The sequence below is a fragment of the Oratosquilla oratoria genome, chromosome 10, assembly GCF_046742065.1.
Source record: "Oratosquilla oratoria isolate Oo_2021 chromosome 10, ASM4674206v1, whole genome shotgun sequence".
Taxonomy (NCBI): domain Eukaryota; kingdom Metazoa; phylum Arthropoda; class Malacostraca; order Stomatopoda; family Squillidae; genus Oratosquilla; species Oratosquilla oratoria.
The window spans coordinates 10130780-10147364 of record NC_134786.1 but is presented as its reverse complement, the minus strand read 5'-3'; the positions used below and the strand labels follow the sequence as shown (position 1 = coordinate 10147364).

Genomic DNA, 16585 nt, shown 5'->3' with positions numbered 1-16585 from the left:
AAAATATGGGTTGTCATTTGTGTGAGTAAAGTTGGTAAGAATACATGATTTTACCTTAACTTTAGATAATAATGTTTAGCAATGAAGAAATAATATTTCTAAAAGTTTGACACAGTGTAGTGTAATCAAACTTATAAATATAGCGATTTTTGTTTTAAGAATTTTCCAATCATTCTAGCGAATGGAAGCTATACACAGTCGCTGATCTTCACTCCTCAGTCGAGCAGACGATAGTGTTTTGGAAAGAATACGTGTCTGACGAGCGGATAGCGCATTGTGTATAAGACTTTTTTTGTGTTTGAAAATTTCAGTTGAGTACATTTTTAAGTAAAAAACATTGAACAGATTTATGCCGGTTGTTGCAAGCGACTTGGTTTTCCAACAAAAGGTGAGTAGATTGTATTAAATAAACTTTTATATGCAATTTTATTTAACCATTTTTTTCTGTAAAGGGTTAAAGTTTGCATTTTTGGTGTGAATTGAGGAAAAAAGAAAATGGAAGTGCGAGTCCAGGGTGCTTTGCACATATTGTATTGAAAAATTTGTGAAGAAATATGAAAAGAATTGCAAAGTTGATGATATATTTTGACAGTTTCAGTCTCAACCAATTTTCCATTTTGACTTGTTGCATAATCATGATTTCATGATGCTTGCGTTGGTTTGACAGCTTTATATGTATTTGTTAGTGTATAAAACTGGTAGTATTATATAGGGATTAATGTGTTTTAACAACCAAGACATATAAAATTTTCTGCATTTATCAGCATAATCAGGCAAAACAAAAATTAATTGTTGATTAACATATGTAAGATTACATTACTTTTTACCAATGACAGTGAAAATATTGGAAATGATGGGTGTTAAATCTCGTTTGGAAATTCTCTTTTCCATTAAGTGAAATTCTTACACTGAGAGCTAAGTAATTGTGGGTGAATTTACAATCTGTGCCCATTAACACAATATTTGAATTGGATTTTCAAACTCAGAATATTACATTGATGTAGTCTAGCTACATGTTGTATAGAATGAGAGACTAATAATGGGTACCTGCCTGTTGTGCTTCTGCATTGTGGGTAGACTTGATTGTTGTCTCAGGTTTCATGGAATGGAAACGGCTCTACGACTGTCACTGTGGTGGCCAGCAGTGTTACTCGTAGGCCCTCCAGTAGATCTCGCAAGGAAAAAGTATTGTGTGTGTTGTATTAATTGTGGGTTGATTTCTGTTACCAGCTGAAAGGAGGAAGAAAAATAGTCTATGGCTGTTAGCTTTCCTTTTATGATAAAAAAATGCAGGACAGATAGTTGACATTGATAGAGATCGTGTGTCTAATTGGAGTCTAACCATTTAGGGTTGCATCTTTATACAGAGGTGAGAGTTTTTAATGCATTCGAAGATGGATGGTAGAGAGATGATATTTTTCAGTGTCAGTCTCTTAGGACTGATTTGTACAGGCTCCCATTCTGTCTGTTCCGTGGGATGAATTCGGTTCTGTTGTTGCCTCATGTTTAATTCATTTGAAACCCACAGCCCTACATCAGCTGGCAATGGTCCTAGGGCCCAGTCTAAGGGTTTTAGACTTTTTAAAATAATTGCTCCAAGGCTCTATAATAATCTTCCAAATTATATCAAGGATTGTCAAACTCACTACTTGTTTGTTTATAGAATCCTACAACCAAGATGACCTGAGCATTAGACCCCACTGCCGTTGCTGATAAAGTTTGAGGGAGGCTGCAGCGTGCCACGCTGGTAGTGGATTGGGACCTTGAACAAGTAGATCTCTTGCAAAAAAAAACTTCAGTTGATGTCTCGCCCTGTGTTAGTACAGAAGTATTTCACTGGCTGAAAGTTACTGGTTATCAGCTTGCCTTGTATTTAAAGGCAGAGGACATGCAAATATTGGCAATGAGAGATCTTATGTTCAGTCCAAAGTTGAAGCCTTTGAGGGCTGCACCTCCAAATGGAAGTGAGGAAATTGTCAGGGATTGAAGGTATCATCAGGGAGTTGACCCTTTGTGTGAGCAGTCACTAGAGGTGACCATGGTGTAACTGGTAAGCATGCCTGCCTGTATAGTGGGGAGTCCCGGGTGGTGCTGGCTTTTCAGTGACGCTCCCTACCCAACACTAACAGTATTCTTATGGGATCATCTCATGTAAATGGCCATCATTGGTTCCTGTGGGATGACTATTAGAGAGATGCATCCTGCCATATGCTTTAGAAGTCTCTTGATACCATGACATTTTTACTAGGAAATACATGACTGACACTTTGTCTCCAGACTTGACAGATCAGTAAATGACTGAATTTGATATACTTAACAGGATATCCCTATAGAATTTAATAAAATTAGGTCTTCCAGTTGCAGCATCAGATGCCATGAATATATAATGCTAATGTTGTTAGGACAGGAGCATTATGAAGATTTCCATTATCCTTGACTGTAGGAATGTGGTTGCAGTACACCTTAGGCTAAGGAGGAGCTACATCCTATAGTTCTCTGCGTGCCAGATCCCCTGGCATCCATCCCTCTGAATCCTCTTTCCCCCGAGAGGACAGAGTCTACCAGGCTGCAGTGTGGCCACCCTCCAACCCTTCTAAATTACTGGATGTGGATGGATAAAAGCATCGGGGATATCTGTCCAGGATGTAACATTTCACCCCATACTATTCAACGACATTTTTAATTGTTATTTCGAACTATGTGTTCTTCTCTTTATCTGCACTTCATGTATATTGATTCAATGCCAAATAAAATTACTTACGCATTATGAAAGATTCCATTGTACACAATTACACATGCCAACAACACAACATATACACTTTAAGGGATTTGTGGTAAACCCTGTTCCAGTCATGGCATTCCTCAGGGAGATGGGGATGCTCAGCCGGAAGCCCAGGGAATGGCATTGTCATTATCCTGTATTTCTGGAAGTAAATTTTGAGTTTCCTGCATGCAGATTGTTTCCTTGTTTTTCTATCTTTATATTTAGGGATGTATTTCATTCCCAATACAAATTGTCACAATCTACATACATAGAATACACATCAGTGGTATGGTCTCCACACAGAGTGAAGGCTGTAAGCGAGATTGAAAGAATACAAAGGGCAGCAATCCTGGCTGGTCTCCAGCCTGGGAATTAAACATGTGGAGAGACTAAAAAATACTAGGTCAACAAACTTTGAAAGATTGGAGAGAAAGAGATAATGTGGTTATGGTACTTAGGTTGCTAAGGAGGGTAAAATACATCAACAGAAAAGATCTCTTGATTAGAGGTAGGAGGGCATTAAAAGGTGATGAGAAATTAAGAAAGATTAAATATTTAAAGGATATGAATAAAAAGCAATTTTACATATAGATGCATAAATACTTAGATTAGAGAGTGATATAGCCAAATCTAGAACAGTACCGGTATGTGAATTCAAATCCAAATATGATAATTTGGAAACCAAGGATATAGATTCAGTTGGAACAGTACATGTAATTGATGCTAGGTAGGATAAATTGAGAGTAGGAGAATGGACCCAAAGATTGTTGCTCCTCTCCTGTAAGTAATTACACATACATGTATGATAGTGTCTGGAATAGCTTAGAATCTGATATAGCCCAAGATGGATCAATGTTGTATGGTAATTCAAATCTAATTATGACAATTGGAAATTAATCGCTTGAATACAATGACGCCTACGTAGGCATCATGAGGCATGAGTGAGTATATGAGGATGCCAGCATTGGCTTCCTGATTATAATTATTTTGTAGTTGTAGCTGAGTGACCCTCTTATTCTTGCCAAAAGACCATCCTTATACTTCCTTGGGAAGTGAATTCATTACAAAAACAAAAGAGGAGAGTTGGGAGTCTTGATAAAAAACAAACTGTCATTTGACAGACATATCAGCAAGATTGTGGAAGAGACAAGTGGACTGCTGCAGAAGATCAGAGTGGCGTTTCACTGTATGTATGAAGAGATGATGAAAAAACCCGTCAAAACCTTGATCCATCCAAGACTGGAATATGCATTAATGGTATGGTCCCCACACAGAGTGAAGGATATAAGCAAGATCTTGAGAATACAAAGGGCATGAACCAAACTGGTCCCCAGCCTGGCAGATGAAACATACAAGGAGAGACTAAATGCATTGGGTCTGCCAACTTTGAAAGATTGAAGAGAAAGAGATGATATAATTACAGTATTCAGGTCAATAAAGGGGATAGTTTGCATGAACAGAAGAGATCTCCTGATTAAAGATGGGAGGGGTTTCAGAGGTCATGGGGGTAAATTATGAAAGACCACATGTCTAATGGATGTTAAGAAATGCAGTTTTACATATAGATGCTTAAATACTTGGAACATCTTAGGAAGTGATATAGCCCAAGCTCAAACAATACACGAGTTCAAATCTAAATATAATAATTGGAAACAAAGGATATAAATCCAGTTGTAACTGTATGTGAATTTGAGTCTAGGTATGGTAACAAATTAGAGAATAGGAGATGGGCCCAGCAAGTATTGCTCCTTTCCTATATACTACAATTAGGTAAATACACACACATGAATTTGAAGGTATATATGATAAATTAGAGTGTAGGAGATGGGACCCTACATGCATTGCACCCTTCCAGTATACTACAGTTAGGTAAACACACACACATACACGAGCGTAGCTCCCCTTCCTGTAAAATACGACTAGGTAAATACAAAGGCCCTTTCACCATACAGGTGGAAAAATAGTGACGTTTGATTGGAGATGCTTGCTGGCCAAACAGTTTGGAGCATCGTGACTTGGATGCAAGGTCAGTGTGGAGGGGGACAGGCTATCAGAATGAGTAAGTTTGTAGTTGTGGCATACTGAAACTTTCATACTTCCAAAAGCCCACATTAAGGATGCACCATCCTAGCCTTCTCTGAGGAGAAGAGTTTGTGACATTAAATTGAATTATATACTGAATAGTGTATTTACTTTGTTGTAGTATACAGGGAAGGAGCAACATTTGTGGGATTCTGTCTCTTAACAACTCTCTAATTTATTATACCAACCTGTGTGTATTTACCTAATTGGGAAGGGAGCAATGCTTGTGGGGACCTATATCCTAGTGTCTAATTCATGTATGGTTCCTACTTGGTCTGTATCCTTATTTTCAAATTATCATATTTAAATTTGAATTCATGTATTGGGCTATATCACCTAAGCTGTTCTAAGTATTTATACATCTATATAGGAAACTATTTAATCACATTCTTTAGACCAGTAGTCATAATTTATTCTCTTGACCTCTTAAAGCCATCCTATACCCAATCAAAATATTTCAATTTATAAGCTATATCTTGGTCTTCTTCCTGTAGCAATTTGCAATCTTCCTGGTCTTGGCATAATCAGCAAATAATAAATTTGCGTAGCTGCATATACAGGAGGGCCATCATGGGTATCTGAACTGAACCCTGGAGTACTCCACAACTAGGGATGCCCTTTTTTTTTTTTTTTCAATTAAATTTTTTTTATATATATATATATATATATATATATATATATATATATATATATATATAATATATATATATATATAGTATATATATATATATATATATAATATATATATTATATATAGTATATATATATATATATTTACACGTCCAAATTTGTTCAGATATTAAATATCAAGTATACGAAAACAGGTGTAAGTACTTGATTCATCCCTCCACATATGCGTATCTACCTTATCCAAAGAGACATCAGACACAGTATATAAAAAAACAAAAAAACAAGTAATTGACGTTTTTAGTCAGGACTCAGATGCTGCAACAAGTGTAGATACTGTATATGGGCCAATATGGCTACCTTACAAAATTTACTCTTAGTATAATCTTCAAAGATTAAACACTCCAAATTTCCTTGTCATGAATGGTTAAACATACACATAAAATAGGATATACAATAAGGTATGCACAAATTAATCAGCCTGGAAAAAAAACTAAAATATCAATTTTTTGTCAACTTTTTTTACATAAAAAATGTTTTTATAAAAACTTTTTTTGAGTTGCATCTATATCCACAACTCATTTCTTCTCATTACAAACTTTCATCTCTCACTACTGTTCTCAAATGTCGGTTACTTTAACAGACAACCATTTCAGTTTTCTCCTTTTATGACATATAAATTCGAACTTCAATGTTAATCACTGTGTGGCACCTTGTCAAATACTTTAACAAATGCAGGTACCTGTATACACGCTGCATGCACCCAACCCTCTCTCACACTGCATATTCAAGAGCCGCACATGTCTCTGCATCTGGGCAGTGACTGTTACCTTCCCCAGCTGTCCAAACAAGGGCAGAGGTGGTGGCTCTGACCGCAGGTACATGCCCCCGCGTGAGTATTGCTCGCTCACCCTCTCTCCCCCCCTTCCTCCCTCACTCCCCCATCCTCCCTCCCTCCTTCCTTCCTTCCCTCCCTCCTTCACTTCTTCCTTTTTGACACATTTTTTTATTCACTGTGTTATAAATTTTGGTGAATACCTGGTGTGTGTGTGCATATATATATATATATATATATATATATATATATATATATATATATATATATATGTATGTATATATATATATATAATTTTTTTTAAGAAAACATCATTTGAGAAGTACTGTTAAATCATTACTGATTTTGCGCCCCATAGCTTCTGCTAGGAGACTTTAGTGCTAGAACTCCTCTCCACCCCTACACACACATTTGGGGAGATACTCATTCACAACCTCGCAAGGTAAATAAATGTCCTCCTGACCAAGACGTTTCCCCGTCTCTATACCAGCGTTTCCCAACCAACCAGGGTTCCCCGAAACCCTAAGGTTCCGCAAAAGGTCCCTAATGCCGGCCATACACTATCATGTACATACACCTGACAGGTACGCCTGAAAAGTGACGCCTGTCAGGTATGCCATGGATTCTCGAGAAGATGAGTTGTACTTTCTCTCATTATTATCTCAGGCGACCTGACAACTGATCGAATTTTCATCAGTTGTCAGGTCGCCTGAGAGGCTAGTTTTTCCCGCCATACACTATCAAGTATACCTGACAGGCGTGACTGTTCAGGCGTACCTGTCAGGTGTACATGATAGTGTAAGATGATGCACTTTTGATTTTTTATTTAATTTCATATACGTAATATAATTAAACACGCACGACATATTCTTGGTTATTGTAAATAAAATGAGAAAGATATGGTGTATATATATATATATATATATATTTATATATATATATAATATAATATAAATATATATATATACTTTTTATTTTATTTTATTTATTATTCATTTATTTATTTTTTGCGCAGGGGTTCCTTGTGACATGCAATTGATTTTAAAGGTTACGCAAGGGTAAAAAGGCCGAGAAACGCTGATCTATACGATGATCACATGACAGGAGACTTTTTCCTTGGATAGGAGGAATAGATAGTAAATACAAGACCTTGAATAGAATGACCAATTCCTTCTACTCCTTACATCCCATAAGGCGGTGGCGAACTAAGCTAACATGCTACTTGCTTTTGCTGCTTAGTTGGAGGAGAAACGACTTTGGTTATAAGATTCTAGACTTCCGTAAGAACATCTCAAGAATGTGACATTCGTATTCTAGGTTTAATTTCTCTTAGTTCGTCATTCAGCTTCTCGCTAAACGACGCAATCTTTGTTTAGGAGTAAGGCACCTTAGGCTACCCCTAAACAAAGAATCCGTCACACCGGGACAAAATTCCCCTCGACAATATGACACATAACATCAACGGACGCCAACCTTGTCCAGCTCCCCACCCCCCAGTCATTATGATCTGATTCGAAACTCTCCTAATTCCACCTCACTGGAATCATAAAGCCTTGTCATCTTGTAACCCCTTGTATCTGCCTGAAGATGGTTGTATGTAACAACCGAAAGCTTGCGATTGTATTTATATAATTAGTGTCAATATACCATGGATTTCGGTAGACTCGTGTTTAATCTACCCCTGGACTATAAGAAACATATAAGAAGAATGGAAAAAATAACTAAGAAGATAGTTGAAACTGACTTAGCATTGGTCTTTAACAAGACACACACACACACACACACACACATATATATATATATATATATAATGTGACTATTTTATGACAAATAAGACTGAAGGTGGAAGAACCAGACGAGGAGTAATGTGATCAAGACACTGCGGGTCGAAACGTTAAGGCATAAAATTCTCCTATTACTCTTCGTCTGCTTCCTACACACACATACACATACATATATATGTATATATATATATTATTTGGATGATGGAGAACATAAACACAGGGGAAGGCTCGGAACCCTAAACACTCTACGTTTCGTTCGCGTAGAACTTCTTCAGAGAGTGTATGTAGAACTGCAATTGAAGTTTATGTACTAAATCTAATTATCTTTTCGGACACTTGGGAAAGGTCGTTTTTCTGGCGTGCTTTAGAATTAAAATACTAGTTTCTTTAGCTAAATTGATAAACCCTGCTCGATGATTCGATGAATTATTAGTTGAAATATATGCTGATTCAACAATTCTTCTAGTGAATTTATCAAAACCTTTATGTAGCACTTCAGCTTCACAAAGGTTTTGATAAATTCACTAGAAGAATTGTTGAATCAGCATATATTTCAACTAATAATTCATCGAATCATCGAGGAGGGTTTATCAATTTAGCTAAAGAAACTAGTATTTTAATTCTAAAGCACGCCAGAAAAACGACCTTTCCCAAGTGTCCGAAAAGATAATTAGATTTAGTACATAAACTTCAATTGCAGTTCTACATACACTCTGAAGAAGTTCTACGCGAACGAAACGTTAGAGTGTTTTTATATATATATATATATATATATATATATATATATATATTATAATATTCTGAAACTACTGGTAATGTACACAAATAGCCCAGACCCCTGTTCCCAAAATATTGAAATATATATATACATATACATATATATATATATATATACATATATACACTCATACTCCCGCGTGTTTTCCAGATCAGTGGTGAACCCATAACTCAGCTTCCCCAAGTACCCGAAACTACAGTAAAATCACTATCCCCTAATATACAGCCACGCAAACCACGGACCCAAAGGATGCCCCGTCGAATCACAACCGACTTTGCTCCTTGCAAGGCTACGACCGGCCATTTGCAATTCGGAAATGTCGCGCCTCATTTTCCGCTTGCCGGGCAATAGTTCGAACTTAGACAACACTGACGTGATGCGGCATACCAGTGGCGTGGATAGGGGGGTGGGGGCCGAAGGGGTGGTAGCCCCGAGCATCCAGATAGAGGTGGGTTGGGGGGGGGGCGTCCAGGAATTTGGAAAAAAAATTAATCAATTTGGTTGGATGTGCTGTGTCTTGCTGCATTGTTTCTGACCCAGGGCAATGGGCGAGATGCAGGGACGACCCGTCATCCAGGAGGAGCCAAGATAAGAGAGGGAGGGAGCTGGTTAATGGGAGTGGAGTATATGGGGATGGAATGGGTGGTGATGTATTTATACCTTTTGACTTTGGCTACCTCCCTTGTAAGGAGGGAAAAAGCTCTTGGTATATATGTGTATATTTAAATTGAATAGTGTTTATGTTTCATCTGTGCTTACATCTTTAAAATATCTTTCTTTCTCGTGATATTTCTGAGTACTATGAGGCCTTGTACTTGAATCGTTTGGGTATATAATCAAGGAATTGGCCCCTGGATTCATCATCAGACCTTTGCGCGCTAGGTCAACACTCACCCAATCGTGTCATCTTCTGCACTAAATTTCTTCAACCGAATGCATATGGAAGGCATGTTCCCAGTCACGAGGAAAAGAATTGTTAACCTCACATTTGGCGGAACCAGGAAAAGACAAAACTTCTCCACGTAACTACAGTTCAGTTGCCCTCACAAACTTTTGCAAACTTCTGTGGGGGGTGGGGTGGGGGGAAATTGCCTCTTTCAGAGTTCTGTGGAGCATCAGGAACGCTATCTTCTCGCATCAGTCCTTCTTGTAGGCTTCCTGGTGCAGAGAGAGACGACAAACGAAGATGTTTTTTATGCAAATGACGTATCTATGGTGGATCTTTCGCAAACTTATTTCCTAGGATTTATGAAGACTTTTTTATTTTCCCTCGTTCAGGTCCAAGTTCCCAATCCGTAGAGGTCTAAGGGCCCTGTCACACTAGGCAACTAGTGACGGTCACTAGTTGCCTACCATTATTTCAAATTGAGCCTTTCACACTACGTCACTGCGGTTGCCCGGTTGCGCAACAGGCTATGGCTGTTGCCCGCTCCGGTAACAGGTGACCGTCACTGGCAGTTGCCGTCAGCGACCGTCTCTTTTTATTGACTAGCAAAGCCAACAGAAGAAGCACCTCCTCCATTGATGCCATTCTTTCGACTAATGAGATGATGAGAAAGGATTCCATCACTCGGTGACAGTCACTGGTTGCTCGCAGTTGCCCGAGACTTTCACACTAGGCAACTAGTGACGGTCACTAGTTGCCTAGTGTGAAAGGGCTCTAAGAGCACACTTAGGAGTAGACCCATCCTTGCCGCGATATTATTTTCGCCAAAGCAGTCAGTGACTATATCTATGCACCAAAGGAATTTCCCCCCTTTTAAGCGAGGTAGCCAGCCAACACAGGCACCTATTAGACTAGTTCCCACTCCTCTATCACAGCCACCTCCTCCACTCCCTACTTCCCTCACCTTCTCCTCCCATCTTCCTGTTCTCTTCTTCCTCTTCATCTTCCTCTCCGTCCTCCTCCCCTTCCCCTCACCCTCCCACCTTCTTCCTCTTCAGCTTCCTCTCCCTCTCCTACTCTTTCCCTCATCCTCCCATCTTCCTCCTCTTCACCTTCCTCTTCCCCCCATCCTACCGTCTTCCTCTTCAGCTTCCTCCTCCCCTTCCCCTCACCCTCCCTCTTTCTTCCTCTTCTTCCTCCGCCCTTCCTTCCCTTCCCCTCCCCTCGTCCTCCTATCTTCATTCTCTTCTTCAGATTCTTCTCCCCCTCATCCTCCCACCTTCTTCCTCTTCTCCTTCCTCTTCCCCTCCTTCCCTTCCCCTCATCCTTCCATCCTCCTCCTTCTCTTTCTCATCCCCTTCCTCTTCCCCCCTCCTTCAATTCTCTTCTTTCCCCTCCTCTCGTCCTTTCCTCTCCCCTTTCTGCTGTTTTCACCATTTCAGGCCAGGAGAGCTGGCAACCGGCGACTGCTCCCTGTTTTCCTGCACACGGGAAGTCCCACACCAATACAGCGCATGACAACACTGTAATTGGCGACAACAATTATTACGTGACTTCAACATCCTCTCCCATTCCATGTAGAGGTGTATATGTTTATATATATAATGAAGGTGGAAGAAGACACGGGGCAAGTTACGAGTTTATTCTTCTAATTACTGAACACGCACACACACACACACACACACACACTATATATATATATATATATATATATATATATATATATATATATATATATATATATATATATATATATATATATATATATATATATATATATATATATATATATAACACGTAGGGATCGCATTACTGTTCTCACTTGAAGTGAAGACCTGACGCAGACGAAGTGTGTTCTGCATAACCATTTTCTGCGGTACGCTATGTTGGCGAACGTTTAATTAATCACCGCTAATTTTGTCCTCTCTCTCTCTCTCTCTCTGTCCTTCCTTTATCTGGGTCATCTCCCTTACAAGAGGGAAATGACCTTTTGATAAAATTGGACGTGCATTTATGTCCTCCCGTATCAGCCCTTCAAGCAGTAATGAGATCAAAGCTACAATTATGGGTGTTCGGTTTGAACATTATAATTGTTGGTCCTCTGCGTTATTACATTACCAAGGTTTGGCATAAATAGTAACTGGTGTTTGGGCAATTTTTTAGTCTGGTATTTGTAGTCATTGGCAATGAGTGTGTGTTCAGTATTTTGTAGTAGTTCAAATCATGACATTAATTTTTCTGTATGAAGCAAAAAAAATATATATATATAAATGATATATATATAAATATATATATAAATAAATATTTATATATATATATATATATATATATATATATATATATATATATATATATTTCTGTATTTGTGAACACAACATCTTTCAAGTCAGACAGTTATTAAATGACTGAGCTAATGCTTACTCAGGGGCGACTAGTGTCCTCGCTCATCTGTCGGGGGAATAAAGATGGTGGCACACTAAGCTAGCATGCTACTTGCTTTTGCTACTTCGTTGGAGTAGGAACGACTTCGGTTACACTAATCTAGACTTCCGTAAGAACATCTCAACGATGTGTCTAACATTCGTATAGGTTTAACTTCTCGTAGTTCGTCATTCAGCTTCTCACTAAATGATGCAAGAATGGCATTTAGAACATTAAAAAAAAATCGTAACCAAAGTCGTTTCTCCTGCAACGAAGTTGGAAAAACAAGTAGCATGTTAGCGAAAAATGCCTAGCATGCCTATACCTTTACTGTGTGAAGTAAATGTTGCTTTGTTTTGTCCGTTGCCATTTGCAATTCCACTGATTACATAATTTTGTGGCATTCTGCTTTCATCACCATCCACTATTTAATCCTCTGACATGTTTCAAAAGAAGGGCGCAATGCGATACTAATGGCGGTGCAAATGCAGAGCAATGTTTATTTGTATTTACTGACGACCCTGTTCATATTCACTTCCCGCCATGCCACTTGAGCAGCGGCCAATTAACGATCAATAATACTGTGAAATAATCGTTCTTGCACCATAGTATTCAGTTTGGGGATGGTATTGATAAATCCATGTTGATCTCGCTTGGGATGCGTTGGTGGGAATTTTCCATGCGTGGTTGGCGGGAAAACAGGGGGCCGCGTCAGTACACAAGGCAAATCGGACGTCACTCCAAGAGGAGTCGTATAGGTAGTAGACCAGCGTTTCGCAACCTGGGGTGCTGAAATCAATTACAGGGGGTGCTGGGAAGTGATGCACACAAAAATCACATTGATTACCTAGTTGTGCATATGTGGCTTTTTCCATGCTATTTTATATTTCTACGGTGTTCTTATTTCTTCTACAAACAGTATTGTCAATTTGTTTCAGTTCTAAGGAATCAAGAAAATAAATCATCAAGCAGTGCACTTCATTTTCTTTTACCCTTCTGATAACAAGATAAGGCTGCTGGATTGCTTAGACATGACAATAGGGGGTGCTAGATCGGAAAAGGTTGGGAAACGCTGTAGTAGATTGAACCGTGGTATTTCCTAATCTACCAGATGATGGGGCGAGACGATTTACTAGGGGTACGTGGATGACTAGCGAAAGATGACTTAAATATTTGAATCTGCAGAGAGAGAGAAAATGACCGTTACAGAAATGTGCGCCATATGTCATGATTTCAAAAATTTGATATCCATTGCGGTGGCATTGTAGATTCAATTAGTCTTAATATATTACCATTGTTCTGTGTCAGGTTAGAGGTACGGCCCTCTGAGTACGTAATGGGAAAAAGGTTACTAAATCCTGATCTAAAGGTTTTGTAAGTATATTAATAACCACTAGCAGTGGTTCCATTAAGAAACCCTCTCGTGTAGAGAATGGTGGATCTCGTCTCTCCATAGCTTAAGTAATAATTGTTCTTGTTCAGGCCTTCGCCTGTTCATTATGTTGTGGGTTTGAACGCAGAGCAACGGTCGATTTAAGCTGTTATTTGTCTCCCCCCCCCCCCGGCTGACTGGAATAGTTTGGACTCCGTCAGAGGAAGAGTGAGTGGAGAAGCTGATTCCTTCCTTCTTTTCTTGCTCCCCCCTCTTCTCTTCCTCTTCCTCTTCTTCCTCGCCTCCTTTCATTCCCTCCTTCCTCCCCACACCCTCTCCTTCCCTACCCTTTCTTCCTTATTTTCCTCCTTCTTTCCTCCTTCCTTCCCTCCTCCTTGCTCCTTTCTCTTCCCGCATTTCCTTCCTTCCTTCCTTCTTCCCTTCTTCCCCCCCTTCTTCCCTCCCTCTCTCATTTCCTTCTGTCCATCCCCCTTTCCTTCCTTCCTTCTTACATTCTTTCCTTCCCCCCTTCCTCCCTTCTTTCTTTCTTTCCCTTTCCTCCCGTCATCCTTCCCGCCTCCTCCCTGCCCGCCCTCTCCTCTCCTCCCTTCTTTCCTTCTTTCCTTTCTCCTATTCACCATTTCCTGTCTTCTGCTGCACCCACCTCACCTCACGAGCAGACGCCTCTCCTCGTAATTAATGTCATTTATTTTTTCTCTTGATTTTCCTTCTCTTCTTCAGTTCTCTTTTTATCACACTGTTCCTGTTCTTTCTCCTTTCTCTTCACACCGTTTATTTGCTTTCCTCTCTCTTCGTCCCGATTTTTCTTGTCTGTCCACTGATTCCTCCTACTCAGTGTCTTTCTACTCCTTCCGCCATTTCCTTCATCTCCTTCCCCCTCTTCCTTTTTTGTTTTCTCCTCATCTCCCTTCGTGCTCCTTCTCTCGCTTGTTCATCTCCCACCCCCCAACACACACGCTAAGGAATCATGACCCTATATCTCGCTTAACTCTTCCATTCGGAGTGACAGCTTCCCTTTTCACTCGAGACGAAGAGAGTTTTGTGGCGATTAATATTGCCGGCGCGAGGCTATGCGCAGGCGCGCTGATGACGTCATGTCGTCGTGCATGTGCACGTCATGTCGTCATCCGGTTGATGCTCCGCTCGGTGGCGGCACACTAGGCTAGATTGCTACTTGTTTTTGCTACTTCGCTGGAGTAGAAAAGTCTTCGGTCACAATATTCTAGATTTGCGTAAAAACATCTCGACAATGTGTAGGTTGAACTTCTCTTAGTTCGTCATTCAGCTTCTCACTATCTGACGCAAAAGTTATTTGACATTTGCAAATTCGAAAAACGAAAGATTGTAACCGAAGTCGTTTCTACTCAGAAGAAATACCAAAAGCAAGTAGCATGCTAGCCAGAAATGCTTAGTGTGCCGTCATCTTATTGTCTTCAGAGATGGTCCTGCTTCGTAACAGACCAAAGAAAGCACACTTTAGTTTGGGGCTGAAGAGGTAAATGATAATAATGATAAACTCGCCATCCCACTCCCACGCAGTGGGAAGTGAGAAACTCCTGGCAGAGCAAAGCACTCATTTGTGGTTTTTTTTTTTTTTTTTTTTTTTTTTTTTTTTTTTTTGTATCGACGTTAGTTCGTTTCCCCGCCTGGCCAGGGCTGTTATGATAATAGATAATGGAAGTATGATGATTATACCAATGACATCGATCTCTCAGAAGAAACTATCTTTATGTCAGCCGGGTTAAAGGAGAAGCTGAGCAGTCGCCGGTTGTCTGCTCTCCTTGATGGAATTCTTGGACTTGGTCCGGGGACAGAGTGCCAGCCCCTCGGGGCTGCACCTGAAGAATGGGTAGAGTGTGTTGGGGATGACGGGGAGTGGGGAGCCGACTCTCTCTGACGCCCGTCTTGTTTATAGTACTCTTATGTAGTGTGGGAGATTGGGGGAGGCGTTATGAATGGCTGTAATAACGTGTCGTAGGCGTTACAAAGGGCTGTGGTGTAGCATGTTACAAAGGAGGCCGTGGCCTTTGTCATGGCAGCGAGAGAGTTGTTGGGCGCCTCGGGAAAGGCTTGTCCTTTGTACGCTTCCGTCGTCAGTCCAGCTGCTCAGTTCAGCTGTTCATGATCGCTCTGAAACAAAATGGCGAGCGCATGCAGCTGCAGCGTCGTTATGTTTTCCGTCTATCCAGTTGTCTGTCTCGGCCCATTTTCTATACTGGACGTGTGTCGTTGATCTTAAGTTGTTTTTATTTTATTTAGTTTTATTTTATCATTTTGTTTTATTTTGATTTTAGTGTTTTTTTTTTCTCTTTCGGTTGGCTGTTGCAGTGAATTATTTCACTCGATGTTACAGTGTCGGTTTTATATTATTCGTTTTGATAGGCTTAGTGATCATGTAATGAGTTCTGAAACTATCGTTTTAGATAATTTTATGGACGGGCGATGATAGGTGGTTATGTACATGGAACTGCCTAGTGTAGGTCTCTTGCAGTCTCCTTCGTTCTTTGGATGGGGATACTAGGTGGTCATGGACATGGAACTGCCTAGTGTAGGCCTTAGGGTCTCTTGTAGTCTCCTTCATTCTTTGGATGAGGATGATAGGTGTTCATGGACATGGAACTATCTAGTGTAGGCCTTATGGTCTCTTGTAGTCTCCTTCATTCTTCGGATGAGGATGATAGGTGTTCATGGACATGGAACTATCTAGTGTAGGCCTTATGGTCTCTTGTAGTCTCCTTCATTCTTCGGATGAGGATGATAGGTGGTCATGGACATGTAGGCCTTATGGTTTCTTGCAGTCTGCTTCACTCTAATTTGTTCTTATTTTATTTTATTTATTGTCTTGGACGCTGACATAACTGTCTCATTTTGACATCTGATATCGACGCCATTTTGTTTTACATTGACCTTTGACGTCGCCGTCACTTCAGCTGATGTCGCCATTTCATGTAAGCGTTACTTACATTCCCCCCGTGACATTTCATGCCTGCGCCTGCCCACGTCAATAGGTCTCAG

At 40.0% G+C, this 16585-nt stretch overlaps 1 protein-coding gene across 13 annotated transcripts in view; it reads left to right on the top strand.

The window, feature by feature from the left end:
* Positions 1–207: 207 nt before the first annotated feature.
* Trpm (transient receptor potential cation channel, subfamily M) overlaps positions 208–16585 on the top strand; it is a 320107-nt gene continuing 303729 nt past the window's right edge. For 12 of the 13 annotated variants that reach the window (XM_076191469.1, XM_076191459.1, XM_076191457.1 and 9 more), the window contains exons 1-2: positions 208–388; positions 4717–4790. In XM_076191469.1, coding sequence (XP_076047584.1) covers positions 4745–4790 — 46 coding nt within the window. In that variant the 5' untranslated portion in view covers positions 208–388; positions 4717–4744. The remainder of the gene's footprint in view (positions 389–4716; positions 4791–16585) is intronic. The other variant, XM_076191463.1, reaches the window with a different exon arrangement.